General features: G+C 50.0%; 1 protein-coding gene across 2 annotated transcripts in view; it reads left to right on the top strand.

Annotated features, from left to right (window-relative positions):
* Positions 1–16,263, top strand: part of RBM19 (RNA binding motif protein 19) — a 144,850-nt gene that overhangs the window by 20,519 nt on the left and 108,068 nt on the right. For both annotated transcript variants that reach the window (XM_011928696.1, XM_011928695.1), the window contains exons 14-16: positions 1,277–1,387; positions 3,557–3,757; positions 6,642–6,771. In XM_011928696.1, coding sequence (XP_011784086.1) covers positions 1,277–1,387; positions 3,557–3,757; positions 6,642–6,771 — 442 coding nt within the window. The remainder of the gene's footprint in view (positions 1–1,276; positions 1,388–3,556; positions 3,758–6,641; positions 6,772–16,263) is intronic.

Genomic DNA, 16,263 nt, shown 5'->3' with positions numbered 1-16,263 from the left:
CTGGGATTACAGGCATGCACCACCGCGCCTGGCTAATTTTGTATTTTTAGTAGAGACAGGGTTTCTCCATGCTGGTCAGGCTGGTCTCGAACTCCCGACCTCAGGTGATCTACCTGCCTCAGCCTCCCAAAGTGCTGGAATTACAGGCCTGAGCCACTGTGTCGTCCAAAATATTATAATTTCAACATATGCACAATGTTAAAAAAAAAAAAATTACAAGCTATTACAGTCTTTTTTTCCTCACGGAATTCCGTGTGTGTTTTCCACGGAGAGCACTTTGGATGCATGGCATTGCATTTCACAGACTGAGTGGCTCTGAGGAGCTTGTGGCACTGTGCTGGATGGCACAGCTTTAGACCCCGGCCGGCTGGGGGCCTGCAGCCGCTTCATATCCCCCGAGCACTCTGAGTTCTGGGAATGCAGCAACCCCCCAAACAGGAGCAGTGAGGTTCCTGTGGTGCCTTCTGGTGAGGGAGAAGACACTGACACATTAGCAGAGGTGCAGTGTGGCAGGCCTGGTGAGGGCAGAGGACAGAAAAGCCACGGGAGGCATAGGGTGTCACCGTGAGGCTGGGCTGGTCAGCAACATGACACTTAAGCAGAAACCGAATGGAGCAAGGGAATGTGGGGTAAGAGCCTTGGAGGCCAAGGTCAACAACTGCAGGACCCCTGCGGTGGGATGAGCTCAGCACGGGAGTGGCAGCAAAGACCCGTTTGATGAGGGGAGGGAGTGCGGCGGGGACCCTGGGGTCCCGAATCTACTGTGTGAGACCTGGGAAGCCGGAGCCACTGGGGGGCCAAGCGCAGTGGCTCGTGCCTGTAATCCTGGTACTTTGGGAAGCTGAGGCAGGTGGACTGCTTTAAGCCCAGGAGTTCAAGACCAGCCTGGGCAATATGGCAAAACCCCGTCCCATCTGTACAAAAAATATAAAAATGAGCTGGGTGTGGTGGCGTGTATCTGTGGTCCCAGCTACTCAGGAGGCTGAGGTACGAAGATTGCATGAGTCTGGGAGATTGAAGCTGCAGTGAGCCATGAACACACCACTACACTCCAGCCTGGGGGACAGATATGACAGAGTGAGACACTGTCTTTTTTTTTTTTTTTTTTTTTTAAAGGCGCAGAGCCACTGGGGGCATCTGATCAATGTAGGAAGATGAGCAGCATCCATGGAATCCATTTCCATCCCAGCCTCCTCCGCAGGCTGTTGGGAGATGGGAGGGCCAGTAAGTCACCTGGCCAACAGCCAACCAGGACTCCTCCTTTCCTTTCCCACAGGAGACCAAGGGCAGCGTGGCCGTGCGCGTGGCTCTCGGGGAGACCCAACTTGTCCAGGAAGTGCGGCGCTTTCTCATAGACAACGGGGTCAGCCTGGATTCCTTCAGCCAGGTGAGTGCTCTCGGCGGCACCAGCCAGCGGCCGCTGGAGAGTCAGGAATGGCCTTTCCAGGGGAGATGCAGATGGATTTAAGGATCTGGCCTTCTAAGGACTATTACTGATTTCTAAATTGTCTCTAAAGAAAGGAAGAAATGTTACATGGGCTCAGACAAGTGGCCTATCTGACCCTGATTCTGTCTGTCCAGAGCCATAGGTCTGCCTCTAACCCCACAGTTCCTCCACACAGATCCGGACACCCAACATCTCACTCCCCTACCCAGTGGGTTCCCAGAGCATCTGTTGTCTGTTGGGGACTTTGACCCTTCTCGAACCTAGCAGGGAAGAGTCCACCACCTCCATGCGCCTGTTCTCCACGAAGTAGCAGGTCTTAGATTTATGGATGACTGCAGCTTAGAGGGCCCCTAAGACATCATGAGACGCCTTCATTTTACAATCTGGGATACCAATGCTCAGAGAGTGGGGAGGTGACTTACAAGGTTAAACAGTCTATTTGTGAGAGGAGCCCGGACTAAAACTCAGGGCTTCTGATTCCCAAAAACAGCCCTTTCAACAGCCTTCCCAGGCCTTAAATTTTTGCCTCAAGATGGATAAGGAGGATAGATGGATAACGATGGATAGGGGATGGGTAGATGGATAGGGGATGGATGGATGGATGGATGGAGGATGAATATGGATGGTGAAGGAATGGATGGATCGACTGGATGGGTGGATGGATGGTGAATGAATATAGATGGTGGATGAATAGATGGATCGATGGATGGATGGATGGATGGATAGATAGATAGATGGATAAAATAAATATACTAATAGCTAACATATATTAAGATTCACCAAAGCACTCTTCTAAGTTTACGTGTTTAATTGGCTCATTTCATTCGCATGGCCACCCTGTGAAAGCAGCTGTACTGTGCTTCCACTCTACAGAAGGAACCACAGTCACAGAGGGGTGAAGTCACTTCACAGCTCATAGTGGTGGAGCTGAATTTGAACACAGGCTTTCTGGCCCCAGAGTCTCTCTCTAACTGTAACACTGCGGCCTGAGTCGCACCTAAAAGGCTCACTGGTGCCCAGCCTTTCCCACCTACAGATGGTTTTCACTCCCCTCACCTCACTCAATCCTCATATTAACCCTGTGTGGCGTCTATAAGATGGGTGTGACTGTTAGCCCATTTTGTAGATGAGAAAATTGAGGCCCACAGAAACAAGGTAATTGACCCAAGGTCTCAGGTTAAATTAGCAGCTGAGCTAAGACTTATTCCCAGATAGGCCATATGCCTAGATTTTTCGATTATATTTTATTGGCTCTTCTATTCTCCTCCAACATTATTTTTTAATAAAATTATTGCTGACGTTTTCGGAGTGTTCATATTACATGTACTTTTACTAACCCTTTTAATGGAAACTTTTCCTGGAGCAGTCCTGTGAAATAGATGCTCTATCCTTGCTGTCGCTGCAGGAACTGAAGCACAGTTAAGTACATTTCTCAAGGCTGAATAGCTAGTCTTTTAGTTTGAATTCTCCCAGAAGCAGATTCTGACACAAGGATTCAAGGGCAAACAGTACTGGGGGCAGTGCAGAAAACCCTCGTGAGAAAGAGATGTGGGGAAGGGAAGGAGCCCAGGGTGCAGAGTGTGCTGCTGCAGTTCACTGCCCTATGGGTGCCTGGAGCTCTGCCTAGGGGAAAGCCTGCAGCACTCATACCTCAGTCTCATCCCACCCAAGGACAAGGGGACCAGCAACTCCTGAGAGCTGGGGGCTGCTCCCAGGGGGCGTTAACTCTGCAGCACATCCTGCTGGCTGCACGTGGTAGCAGGTGGGCAGTCTGTAGTTCAGGAGCCTTGGTACTGAGATGCAGACCCCAGCTCCTGGAAGCCTTGGAAGGTGCAGCCCTGCTCACGAGTGGAGGAGGGGCTGGGATTTGATCCAGGAGCTCCAGCTTCAGAGCCCCAGGCCTTACCCGCCTCTGTAGAGCTGCCTGGCAGCCTTGCAGCAAGCATCATGCCAGAGAGGGTGGTTCCTCCTGGGTCCATCTCCTAAGTGCCTGCTTGCTGAGGTTCCAAATGGAGAGCCTCATCTGGAGACCCCCACAATCCCTGCTGGTGTCAGCTGGGGACCCTCCTCCCTCCTGTGGTCCCACGTGTGGGCATTTCCTCTCTGCAGGCTGCAGCAGAGCGAAGCAAGACTGTGATTCTGGTCAAGAACCTCCCGGCAGGCACCCTGGCGGCCGAGCTGCAGGAAACCTTCGGCCATTTTGGCAGTCTAGGCCGCGTGCTGCTGCCAGAGGGTGGAATCACCGCCATCGTGGAGTTCCTGGAGCCCCTGGAGGCCCGCAGGGCCTTCAGGCATCTGGCCTATTCCAAGGTAGGGCTGCTGGAGACCCGGAGTTGATCTGGAAAAGGACCAGTGAGGGCTGCTTCAAGGGAGAGGGTGCACTGGACTATGGATTCACAGATGTGGCATGTGGGAGCTCACTCTAAACCACCCGTCTGGCTCATGGTTGAGTATCATCCCTACCGCCTGGAAACCCATCTGGAAGGGAAGAATGGGAGAGGGAAGTTGTTTTTTTTTTTTTGAGACAGAGTCTTGCTCTGTTGCCCAGGCTCAAGTACAGTGGCGCAACGCCTCCTGGGTTCACGCCATTCTCCTGCCTCAGCCTCCCAAGTAGCTGGGACTACAGGCGCCCGCCACCACGCCCGGCTAATTTATTTGTATTTTTAGAAGAGATGGGGTTTCACTATGTTCGCCAGGATGGTCTTGATCTCCTGACCTTGTGATCCACCCACCTCGGCCTCCCAAAGTGCAGGTGTGAGCCACCGCGCCCGGCCGGGAGAGGGAAGTTCTAAACCATCCTCCAGAAAGCATGCCTTGGTTCCATGCCTGACTCTAACTTTTCTTTGGCTTTCTTTACCCATGTTAATTTGGATTAACATTTTAATTTTAATTAAATGTGTTCATTCTTTTTTTAAAAAAATGTATTTTATTTATTTATTTTTAAAGACATGATCTCTCTCTGTCACCCAGGCTACAGTGCAGTGGCGCCATCTTGGTTCGCTGCAGCCTCAAGCTCTGGGACTCAAGCAATCCCCCCACTTCAGCCTCCCATGTAGCTGAGACTACAGGCATGCACCACCATGCCTGGCTAATTTTTTTATTTTTTGTAGAGGGCAAATTTCTGGCTCATTTCTCTATTTTTGTAGAGAAAAAGTTCTCCCTATTTTGCCCAAGAATGAGCATTCTTGATGCTTTTGCAGTCTTGTAGCTACAATGAGATGAATGAAAGTCATTTCTGTAGGTGGGGCTGTCTCCTGGTTCTTGGTTTAGAAAAAAGCCAACAGTTGTGTATTAGTTTGCGGGCTGTGGCTGTCATAACAAATTTTCACAAGCTGGTGGGCTTGAAACAACAGAAATAGATCGTCCCACGGTTCCAAAGGCCACAGTCTGAAATCAAGGTGTCAGCAGGGTTGTGCTTCCTCTGAAGGCTCTAGGGAGTCTGATCTGTGTCTCTTCCAGCTTCTGGTGACTCCAGGCATCCCTGGCCCATGGCTGCATCACTCCAGTTTCTCCCTTCATCCTCACGTGGTATTTCCTCTTCTCCTCTCAGTCTTCCTCTGTATTTCTGTTAGAAGGACACTTGTCATTGGATTTAGGGTCTGCCTGGATAATGTAAGATGATCTCATCTCAGAATCTTTCACTTAATGAAATTTGCGAAGATACTTTTTCCAAACAAAGGCGCATTCACGGGTTCTAGGGGCTCAAGACATAGACATACCCTGTGGGGCCACTACAAGTATTTTCTGTTTACATGGCACTTTAGCACTTTGCAGACCTTGGTCTCCGCCAGCAATTCTTAAAGATAGGTATTCGAGTCCCCCCAGCAATTCTGAGAGGTAGATATTCATGTCCCTCCAGCAATTCTGAGAGGTAGATATTCATGTCCCTCCAGCAATTCTGAGAGATAGATATTCATGTCCCCCGGCAATTCTGAGAGAGAGATATTCATGTCCCCATTTTGCTGGTGAGGAAATGATTTCTCATTCTCTGCCACTTTAACCCCATAATAGTGTTTAGCTTGGGACTCTGTGGTCACTAAGCTCTCAGGAAGTCAGTCTGTGCCTGACCCATAAGAAAAATTATCTAGGTGGGGCCCCATGACTGAGATGTGAGCATCCTTTGGAATGTGATACCATCCTTTCTTCCTGGACGTGGGAGGACATGTCCATCACCAAAGGCTCTCTCTGTGTGAGCCACAGTTTGAGAGCACTGACTAGGTGAGGCCTCCTGTTTTGGGCAGTGTCTATTTCACCAACAAGAAGACTGCTGTCTTCATTTTGCACATATGGAAACTGATGCCCTCTCTGATGCCCTGGCCCATGATCGCACAGCTCAATGTGATGCAGCTCGCTGTCTGCACGCCAGTCTGTTTCACTCTGAAGCATGTGTATGTTTCTGAAACATAACTAATTTGCAAGGCTTTCATGGAGTATGAAATTTGAAAAGATTCAAAAAGGGCATTTGTTGACAAGTCTTGCTCCCACCCCACCCTGCAGCTCCCCAGTGGCCACCTAATGAGGCAGGTGTCATCAGTGTCTTGTTTATCACCCCCCTGCCCCCCCAGCCCCTCTTTTTTTTCTTTAAGAGACAGGATTTCCCTGGAGTACAGTGGCATAATCCTAGCTCGCTGCAGCCTCAAACTCCTGAGCTTAAGGGATCCTCCCACCTCAGCTTCCTGAGTAGCTAGGACTACGGGTGTGTGCCACTCTGCCCAGCTATCCTTTTAAAAAAATAACATCTGCATGCACACACACGCACGCGTGTACAGGTGTTGCCCATGGCTGTATGCACATAGAAAGTGTGTTCTCTTCACGGGTGTTTTACACTTCCTCCTGGAGAGCTGCACTTTACCAATGATGTGGTCTTCTCGTCCCATTCCCATCTAAGTATAAAGCTTTAGCATTTCATACTCTGATTGGAAAAAACACAAAGAGGGCCTTGGAGCTGCTGTATGTCTGGTGGCAACAGAGACTAAAGCCTCTCTCCTGTACCGTGAGATGCAGCACGGGGGCTAGTGTTGTCCTCAGGGAGTAGACAGCAGTCATGGCTCTGGGCTGGGCTCCTTCCGGCTCCATTCTTGGGTGAATTGCCCATCCTCTGTGACCCTTGGGCTGTGATCTGCATGGGACTGAGTCCCTCCCTAGCAGTGTGTTGTAATGAGGACCCACAGGGCCATCACTCTTGTCTCTGCAGTTCCACCATGTCCCCCTGTATCTGGAGTGGGCTCCAGTTGGCGTCTTCTCCAGCACAGCCCCACAGAAGAAAAAGCTCCAAGACACACCTTTGGAACCTGTGGAAAAGGACCAAGCAGAGCCAGAAACAGGTAAGAGCTGAGTCTGAGACCAGGATGCCTTGGGATAACAGGTGAGGGAAAGGAGGAGGGTGAGGGGCAGCGGGAAGTTTCTCATGGAGCCTCTGGTTTAAAGTTCTTTGTTCATGCTAGAGACTAGTGGGGCTCAGACTCAGATTTTATGGGCATGTCCTGTAAAAACCAGTGTCAAAATTATGGATGCAGCATGCTTTTAGTTTGTCAATTAAAGCTTGCTTGTAGGGGAAAAAAAACTGTAATCTATTAACAAGGATTCAAAGCAGAGCAAGTGTAAACAACCTTCCTATTTCAAAGACGGGCCAGAATGGCTCATGGGGGAGGGTGGCTAGTACGGGAGATACTTATTCTCGTGTCCTTAGAGTGGCAGTGCCCTCTGATGTCCAGTGACTGCAAAGGCAGGAAGGGAAGGGGAAGCCGTGGCCCCTGGGAGCCAGAAAGCACAGCGCCCACCCCCTGGCTAATGCTTCCTAGCTGGGGAAAGGGGTATCATTGGGCTTTGGGACTGGGCAGTACTTTCTTGTCAGGACTGCTTTGCAAATCACAAGACATTTCACATCCCTGGCCTGTGCCTCTGAGTGTCACGAGCGCCCCCAGTCCTTGTGACAACCTGGAACACCCCCATGCTTTCCTAGGTGCCCACAGTGGGCAGTGTCGCCCCCACATTGAGGACCTCATAGTCTGAGAACCATGACCACATCTTAGAAGCCAAGACGAACAGGACCGTGGTCATTCTATCCAGATGTTAAGATTTCCCTTGTCAGTGGTACCCACTCCCCTATACACACCCACCATACAGCAACCAGTTGTTTAATTTATTAAAATAAGGATGTTAAAAAAAAAAGAAAAAGTAATAAGTCCTCAGCTACTCTCTCCTTTGTTCTCGTATTTTTTTTTTTATAAGGACATTTCATAGTTAAAAAAAAAAAATAGGGAGCAACGTTGTCAGATTTGAGATTTTTTTTTTTTTTGAGACAAAGTCTTGCTCCGCTGCCCAGGCTGGAGTGCACAATCTCGGCTCACTGCAACCTCTACCTCCTGGGTTCAAGCAGTTCTCCTGCCTCAGCCTCCCGAATAGCTGGGACTACAGGTGCCCGCCACCACACCTAGCTAGTTTTTTTGTATTTTTAGTAGAGACAGGGTTTCACCATATTGGCCAGGCTGGTCTGGAATTCCTGGCCTCAAGTTATCTGCCTACCTCAGCCTCCCAAGGTGCTGGGATTACAGGCATAAGCCACCATGCCCAGTCTAAGATTTTAATGAAACAGACTTTGCTGTACCTAACCTCCCCTGCCTTGTGCGCATTTCTCATTTCCTTGTTTCACTGTGGATCTTCAGGACTGGCTCAGCCAGCGCAAGGCATTCAGAAGTGCTGGTCTGGAGGCCTGTTTCAGTCAGGAAGCAAAATCCTTCAGTCCCTTTGCGGTATGAGGACCCAGAAGCATCCCCTGCCGTTGCGGTTAGTGGTGATTGGTGTAAACCTTGTGAAAGCCTGTCTCCTGCTCCTGCTCGTTTATGAGTTAGCTCTCTCCACTCCGTCTGGATCAGGGTCTCCTTCCAAACCTGTACTTGCTCCCATCAAAACAAAATTCTCTTTATGTCATCCTGGCTTGTTCTTCACTGTCTCCCCAATCACAGCTGCCTTGGTTTTTAGTTCAGTTACTACCCTTGAACCTAAGTAATGTGTTTTTTTGGCCCAAAGCGAGTTCTCCTTCGAAACACAGAGATCACCCAGGACTGAACGGCCCTGAAATCACATCCGGAGGAGGCCTCTTCCTGCAGCCTTGGGTGGCAACAGGAGGCAGGTGGGGGACACGTGGTGCCTCCCAAGGTGACCGCTTCCACCAGGCTTTTCATTTCCTTGTGTCCTGGGGATTCTCCCTCTCTGCTGTCTCCTTTGTTCTGTAATACTTGTCACAATTTCTATTTATTCTGTTTATTTGTTACTTGTATTTGTTTCCTATCTATCTCAGCCAGACTTTGAGTTGTGAAGGCAGGGAGTGGGGCTCTCTCCTTCACTGCCCGGTACCAAGCACCCCGGGAGGCCCAGGCATAGGGAAGCTCGGTTCACAGCTATCAAGGGAGTGAGGGAACGCATGAGAATCTGCCTCTCTGTCCCTTGGAAAGATGGGGCTGGGTCATACTTGTCTTTCTCCCAAGCCTCTGGCACATAGAAGAAGCTTAGTTAGGTTTGAACGTTTGGTTTTGGTTGTCAGCCCTGCCTCAGAACACAGTGGTGACGGTAATACCATCTATCAGAATAATAGTGGGGGCTCCCATTGTCCCCACCCGCACAAATGGCCCTTTATTTTATTTCACATGCTTCTCACTTCCTGGAATTGTGTCATGAATGGGTTCCTTTCCCTGGTGTTGCTCTGTCTGACTCTGCCCCTGGAGTGGCCACTCCACACGCTGAGAGCCCGTTGACCTTGCTCACGGCAGTATCCTAGCACCCAGGAATGTGCCCCCGTGGCTGGTAGTGATCAGGAAGTGCGTGCAAGCGAACCCAAGAGCAAAAGCAGCAGTTACGCCATGCCGGGCATGGTTCTAAGCCCTTGGTGTCCTCATCATGTATGGCCTAGAGCTCCTGGGGAAATGGCCCTGAGATTTCCAGTAAGCAGCCACTCTGTGACTGGACAAACCACCTGCCTCTCTGAGGCTCGGTTTCCATATCTGTAAAATGGGTGTGATATCTGCCCCATCCCCTGAGGGCGTGGTGGGATGTCACATGCACATTATCAGTCTTCTGCTGCTGTTGGTTACCAAGTAATATAAATCACAGTGCATTTTGGGAGGCTGAGGCAGGAGGATCACTTGAGTCCAGAAGTTCAAGACAAGCCTGGACAACATGAAAAAACCCCATTTCTACGAAAAATACAAAAATTAGCTGTGCATGGTGGTGCATGCCTTGCTGTCCCAGCTACTCAGGAGGCTGAGTTTGGAGGATCACTTGAGCCTGGGAGCTCGAGGCTGCAGTGAGCCGAGATTGCACCACTACACTTAGCCTGGGTGACAGAGCGAGACCCTATCTCAAAAATTAAATTTAGAAAAATATGTCACACTGGATAGTCTTTAACTCACCATGGGCACCAGCCCTGAGCCAGCAGCTGAGCTGGGTGATCAAGATGGACACCACACAGATGCACAGACCCCCTTCCCCAGGAGCTCCTGAGCTGTGGAGGACAACAGAGCTGTTGGGGGACAAGTGAGATGTCACAAGTAGTAATAGAAGTGGGTCCTGAGTACAGAAATGTCTGCAGCACAGCACAGGGTGTGTGGCGGAGAGAGTATGCTGTGGTTTACAGTCAGCGTGTTTTCCCACCCCCTGCCTGCGGGTCCCCCAGCTTCCTGGGTCTACATTGCAGGTTTGAGCATGTTCCCAACAGCCCCTACCTCCCAGAGGGGCTGCTTTCCAGGGCCTGACCATGACTCACACAAAGAAGGCCTTAGAGCCCGGCCGGCCGCCAGGCCTCCTTTGGCCCGGGAAGTTGTGCGTGTCTGTACTAATTCCAAGCCCTGCTGCATTTTGCGTCGTTGGTGAATTCCCACAGAGTTGATCTCCAGGGCCTCCTCCTGCCCTCTCACTGCAGGCAGCCCGTGCACAGCCCCTCCTGGCCGGTGCTGTTCTTTTCACCTGCTCCTCCCCCACCCCCGCCCTCTTTGCATTGTTCCCCAAGCTTCGCCAGATCCCTGACTCCCCCGTGGTATGAGGACAAGGAGGGCTGGGGGGTACTCAGCCAGCCCCCAAAGCCCTGGATTTTCTCAGGCTCCCAAGGAAGAAGAGTAAGAGGGGAGTGGACATAGCTTCTTTTTTTTTTATTTTACGCCCTTCCTTTCTGCAAAGCTCTCCTGTTCTCTGTACCAGTCTCGAGGGAGGGGGACAGCATGTTTTATCTCCCCACAACCAAGACCCTCACCTCCAGATAAAGGGCTCAGAGTGGGGGGAGGTCCTGAAAAGCTGCTTGCAACTGATAACAGTCTTTGCTGTCAGCTCCAGCGCCGAGAGCCGGGAAAGGGGAGGAGGCCGCAGTAAATTCTGTGGCCTGATTATAATAAAGCCCCATGTGGCGATGCGTGACTGGATTTGATTGTGCTAACTACAAATGGAAGCACATTTCCCCCTGCCTCTCCCAGCCCCCTCCAGCCCACCTTGCTTTTAGATCCTTCCCCTCACTCCCCCGCCCCCGGGCCCAACCCTGATTCCTGTCTCACTTCTTCCCTCCTTTTCTGGTTCCTGGTGATTTTGTTGGCAAACATCTGTTTGAGTTTCACAATACCTTATTTTTTTCTTTCCCATCTTTCTTTTGTCTCCTGACTTGGGGCCAACAGCAGAAGTGCTTTTTAAAATAACCTTGGCTTCATGGCCTTGGCTCCTGGCTGTCTCCACGCCTCTCTGGACACAGCCTGGCCTGGTGACTCGGGGAGCAGAAGCTGGCTGGCAGTGGCGCCCAGCTGTGAACTCGGATGCCTGGCATTGGCTGGCCTTCCTGGGAGCGTGAAGCCAGCAGCTCACCCTGCAGGGAGAAGGGGAAGGAGGGCCGGGGACTCCCCACACTAGGTTGTCTTATGTCTCCCAGGGTTAGGGATTTCCAACATTTTCCCCTGGATTTCTTTCTCCTCAAGGCCTGCTGGGCAGTGTGGGAAGCAGGGATGATATTAAGAACGAAACTGTTCTCTCGCAGCACTCACTGCAGGCCCAGGCTCAGGTCTCACAGCCTGTTCTGCATTCATTCTCGTCATCGTCCTGCAAGTAGGCACCATGATGGCCAGCCCCTTTTTAGATGGAAAGAAGGAAGCACAGAGTTTGCATGACTTGAGCAAGGTCACACATGTGGAGAGAGCTGAAGCCATCAACTCTGAGGCCTGTGCTCTTACCTAAAACCCCACAGCTCCTCTTGATCATAGTAAAGGCTATTTTGTGATCGCTGTGTTCTAGGCACATGCCGAGTGCCCGACATACTCATCGTCCACAAGTAGATCTGTTCTGAGCCCAGTGCTGGAGATGCGGCGCCAACTGAGTCAGACTGGGTCCTGTCCTCAAGCTCTCCGTGTAGCTGAGGAGCACAGATAGAGGAGCAAACTGCTCTGTACGGTGATGCCAGAACAGGACAGGGCTCTGAAAACAGGAAAGCAGAAGAATGGAACAGCGAGTGGCTGGGCCCGGGCTGGAGACTGCTTGAACTAGAGTGGACAGGATGAGCTCCCTGCGGGGAGGCTGTGTGAGAAGCAGCCAGGCCTGGGAAAGCAGCAGACCAGCAGAACAGGCAGAGGCCAGCAGGTGCAAAGGCCCTGTGGTAGGGAGCGGGGGGCTTGGCAGGCTCGAGCACCAGAAAAGAGACCAGTGCGTGTGGAATGGAGGTGACAGGAGAGAAGGGAAAAGGGTAAGGGATGAAGTCAGGGAAAGTGGTGAGCCAGAGAGAGGGGCAGAGGGCACAGCAGCAAGGAGGCTCTTCAGTCAGTCTGGTAAGGTGAGAGGTGATGGAGCCATGGCCTGGCATGTGGAGGAAGTAGTGGATACTTGCATTTCCAAACAGCCCAGTAAAGCGCAGGTGTATCAGGACTGCCGGCAAAGATAACAACTCTTCCCCTTTCGAAGCACACCAGCCACCGCTCATGGACCTGGGAGGCCATGCGGAGGGCTGCTGGGCACTCCAGGTTGTTGCCCTTGTAGGACTTGGGAACTCCTGGAATGCCACGCTGGGGACTGGCTGGGTTCCAGGGCCTTGTGGGAGAGAGGGGGTGGGCCATTATCTTTGTCAGTGGTCTGTATACACCTGTGTTTTGCTGGGTTTTGAAACAACCTATACAATACATCCTATACAATATACTCACATTAATTTACAGTTCGTTTAAACTTCAAATGTAGATTTTGCATTCTTTCTTGTTCATAATTATTATATCGTTGTCCTTTTAAAATTTGGTAATTGAGTTTACAGTCACTCACTGTTCTGTTTACCAGTGTTCCTACAAATTAGTATGACTTTGGGGTTTTTGTTTGTGTATGTATTTTTGGTATTGGGGAGAGGTGGTTTTGATAAACTCCATTTTATGAGTAAGGGTGCTGAGACGGCAGTGAAGTTACTCGCCCAGGGTCATGCAGCTAGGTTGTGGCAGGGCTGGGACTAGGCCTGCCCTCCTCGTCTTCCAGGGCCCTTCTCCAGCAGATCTCTACAGACCGTGATACCCTTGAATTGTTAGTTCTTCTAGGATCCAGGGTGAAGTTTCAGGTGTAGGGTGGTTGTTGCTATGAACGCAAGATTCGGGGAAAGAACGGACGTCCCCGGGGTCAGCCAGAGCCTGCGCTGTTGGAGGAAAGGCAGACTCCTTTGAGAACATCTTTTATTTCAAACTGGGTGTTCCTCCCGAAGGGGAGAGTAAGAGGCTGACTTATGGGAGGTTGGAGATGCCAGGTGAGCCCCATGCCAGGCCAACTGTACACCCAGATAATAAGTCTTCACCATCCTCACATTTCCTTCTTGTTCTTCCTGGGCTGGGGCTAAGGGCAGCTGATCTGCCAGGGAAGGGATCTGTCCATTCCTGGTCTCAGCTCTGTTACTAAACCCAAACATCACACCTCCCTGGGCAGGTGCCTGGGCATTTAAAGATGCCCTTTGCAGCACACCAGCCACCGCTCATGGACCAGGGAGGCAGTGTGGAGTCAACTCCAGCCACGCTAAGGGGTGCGGGCTCCCCGGGTTGTTACCCTTGTGAGACTTGGAACTCCTGGAATGCCACACTGGGCACTGGCTGGGTTCCAGGGCCTTGGTGTAGAAAGACAGAAGGGCATCTGCCAGTGCTCTGGGGCAGGCTAGATGCAGGGAGCAGAGTACCGAGACTTCAATGAGCTGATGAACTTGTTGACTACTGCCTAATTTAAAAGTCACTTGCCATTAAGGTGCCAAGATTTAAAAACCATGGGATTTCCTCTGTAGAGCTGGATTTCCTGCTTCTCTTAATAGATCTGAATTCTGGCCATGCTAGGTTGACCTTTCTGTCAATTGGCCAGTGCCAAGAAGGGGCTGCTCCCTTAAAGTGGCCATGAGCCCTCTTGGTCACCATCATCCCCACTATGCTTTTCTCTATAAAATTTTTTTCCAGTCTTCCATGAACCTGTCTCATCAACCAGAAGGTGCCTGAGATTTCGGGTTCCGATGTGTCAGCCTCCAGAACTCTCCTTGGGCCCCCTGTTTTCTGTGATGTGGCTGCTGTGGTCATGAGTGAGACTGTACTCAGGGCATCCAACCATGTGCCTGGTGCGTGGTAGGGGATCTCATCAGTGTTCTTTTCTTTCTCCTTTAATCTCCAAGATGTCAAACACCAAGGAGGGCCAGTGGGGTGGAAATATCATTCCCTGCTGAAGGTCATGGTTTTCATCTCCATTGAAGTTCTGGTCCAGGACCTGAAGTCTTAGCTGCCTTGCATAGCTTTAGTTCTCACCATTAGTGGTACTTTTTCCTCCAGCTTTGTTAGAAAGTTGGGTTTTGAGTACAAAGGGCCACACCATGGAGTCTCTCTTGTTGGGTAAACTGTGTTAGTTTCTTGGTTGGGGGAAGAGCCTTTGTGTAAATTTCTTCTTTTTGTCCTGGAATCTGAGTCTCAACTCTGGGCTTACCAGAGGGAGGAAGGCAGTGTGTTCAACTGATGTTAAAGAGACAGGATTATCATGGTAGCTGTTTCTGTAAGGACTTAAAAGGGTTGTTTTATGACAAAGTGGTCGAAGCTTAATTAGGACTTGAAAGCGTTAGGCTTCCATCAGAAAGGGCACGACAGACAGAGGCATCTTTGGTGCTTGGCAGTGAGAGTGTGTGGAATGGAGAAGTTTGAACTATGCAAGTGAAGGTGTGAGTAGAAGAAGCAGGCTGTCTCCATCAGCTCCAGCCTACCTGCCCATGGGACCTCCAGGTGCTTCTGCCAGGCTGGGGTGCAGGGTTTAACTCTTAAGGGAGGTCACTGGTCATCTGCTTAGAAACATTGAGGGTGAGGGCTGTGAAGGCACAGCCTGAGAACTGCTCTGAAGAATTGCTAAGACAGTTTGATTTCCTGGGGGATATGGGAATAGCTTCAGAAGTCTTTGGAGGAGGAATTTGTCTCCAGGTCCTAATCATGTGACTTGGGGAAATTGGGGAGCTTGAAACGAATTGAACACATTTCCTCCTAAGATTTCTCAAAAGATCATGACGCTGCCCTGTTCCAACTTCCTGAGGCTTCTGTGAGCTGAGAATGAAATCTACATGCTTAGGGGCTCTGCAGCTAGCAGGTCTAGTCTCCCTGCTCCCAACTCCCTGAGCTGCAGCCACCCACAGACAACACGCACGCACACACGCACATACACAGACACACACACCCCTTGCTAACTCACAACTTCACATTTGCTCTTCAGAGAACCTCTCTAAAGAGCCTTTCCCTAAAATGCTGTTCTTTCAGAGTAGGAGCGGCACAAAGTGCTAGCAGTGACAGGTTGAAATGACAACCATCCCTAATGCCATTCTCCAGAAATAAACCAGGAGCACTTTATGCATCTCCTTCCTGTGATCCCTGTGTGTGTGTGTGTGTGTGTGTGTGTGTGTGTGTGTGTACACTTGTATGTTTTCTCATAAATGTGCAGATCATGTTTTTTGTTTGTTTTTTGTTTTTGAGATGGAGTCTCACTCTGTCACCCAGGCTGGAGTGCAATGGCTTGATCACAGCAACCTCTGCCTCCCAGGTTCGGGCAACTCTTGTGCCTCAGCCTCCTGATTAGCTGGGATTATAGGTGCCCACCACCATGCCCGGCTAATTTTTGTATTTTTAGTGGAGACAGGGTTTCATCATGTTGGCCAGGCTAGTCTTGAACCTCAAGTAATCTGCCCACCTCAGCCTCCCAGAGTGCTGGGATTACAGGCATGAGCCACCGCACCTGGCTTAGATCATGATTTGAATTACCTTGAACATTTTCTAAAATTACAGTATACACTTTTTTTAGTATCTTAATTTTTCTCTAACTTTTTTATGATGAGCTTTGTTGTGTGTCATTAAACGTTCTTTGGAAACATCATTTTTAATGACTGCATATTATTCCAGCTTTTGGTGGTTCTCTGCCTTACCTAGTCTCTTGTTTGTGAACATCGAGTATTTTCAGTTTTTCCCTGTGATGCATAACTCTGAATTTAATATGTATAGACAAAACCACACTTTTTGTGTATATGCTTCCTGAAGTAATGCATATGAGGGATTTTGATGGTATATAACATTCTTTAGGCTCAAGGGAGTAGTATTTAGACTCTTTCTAAGTTTTGCTCCCATCCTGTAATTTTTGAAAAGTTTTAAGTTGCATTTTAGTTTGAAAGTTCACTAAGGGCTATTTTTTTGAGGAAAAATAACATTTTGCTTAGGCTTGTGGTTCAGTAAAACAGTTCACATGGTAATTTATTTTGAAGTTCAAATTAGTGTGAGCTGGTCCTGTTTAGGCTCTGTTTGGGGGCTGTGTTTCGTATTCCTTTCTCTTTACAA

The sequence above is a fragment of the Colobus angolensis genome, unplaced genomic scaffold, assembly GCF_000951035.1.
Source record: "Colobus angolensis palliatus isolate OR3802 unplaced genomic scaffold, Cang.pa_1.0 Scaffold79, whole genome shotgun sequence".
Lineage (NCBI taxonomy): Eukaryota > Metazoa > Chordata > Mammalia > Primates > Cercopithecidae > Colobus > Colobus angolensis.
Note: the sequence above shows the minus strand (reverse complement) of the source record. Positions and strands in the feature narration are given on the sequence as shown.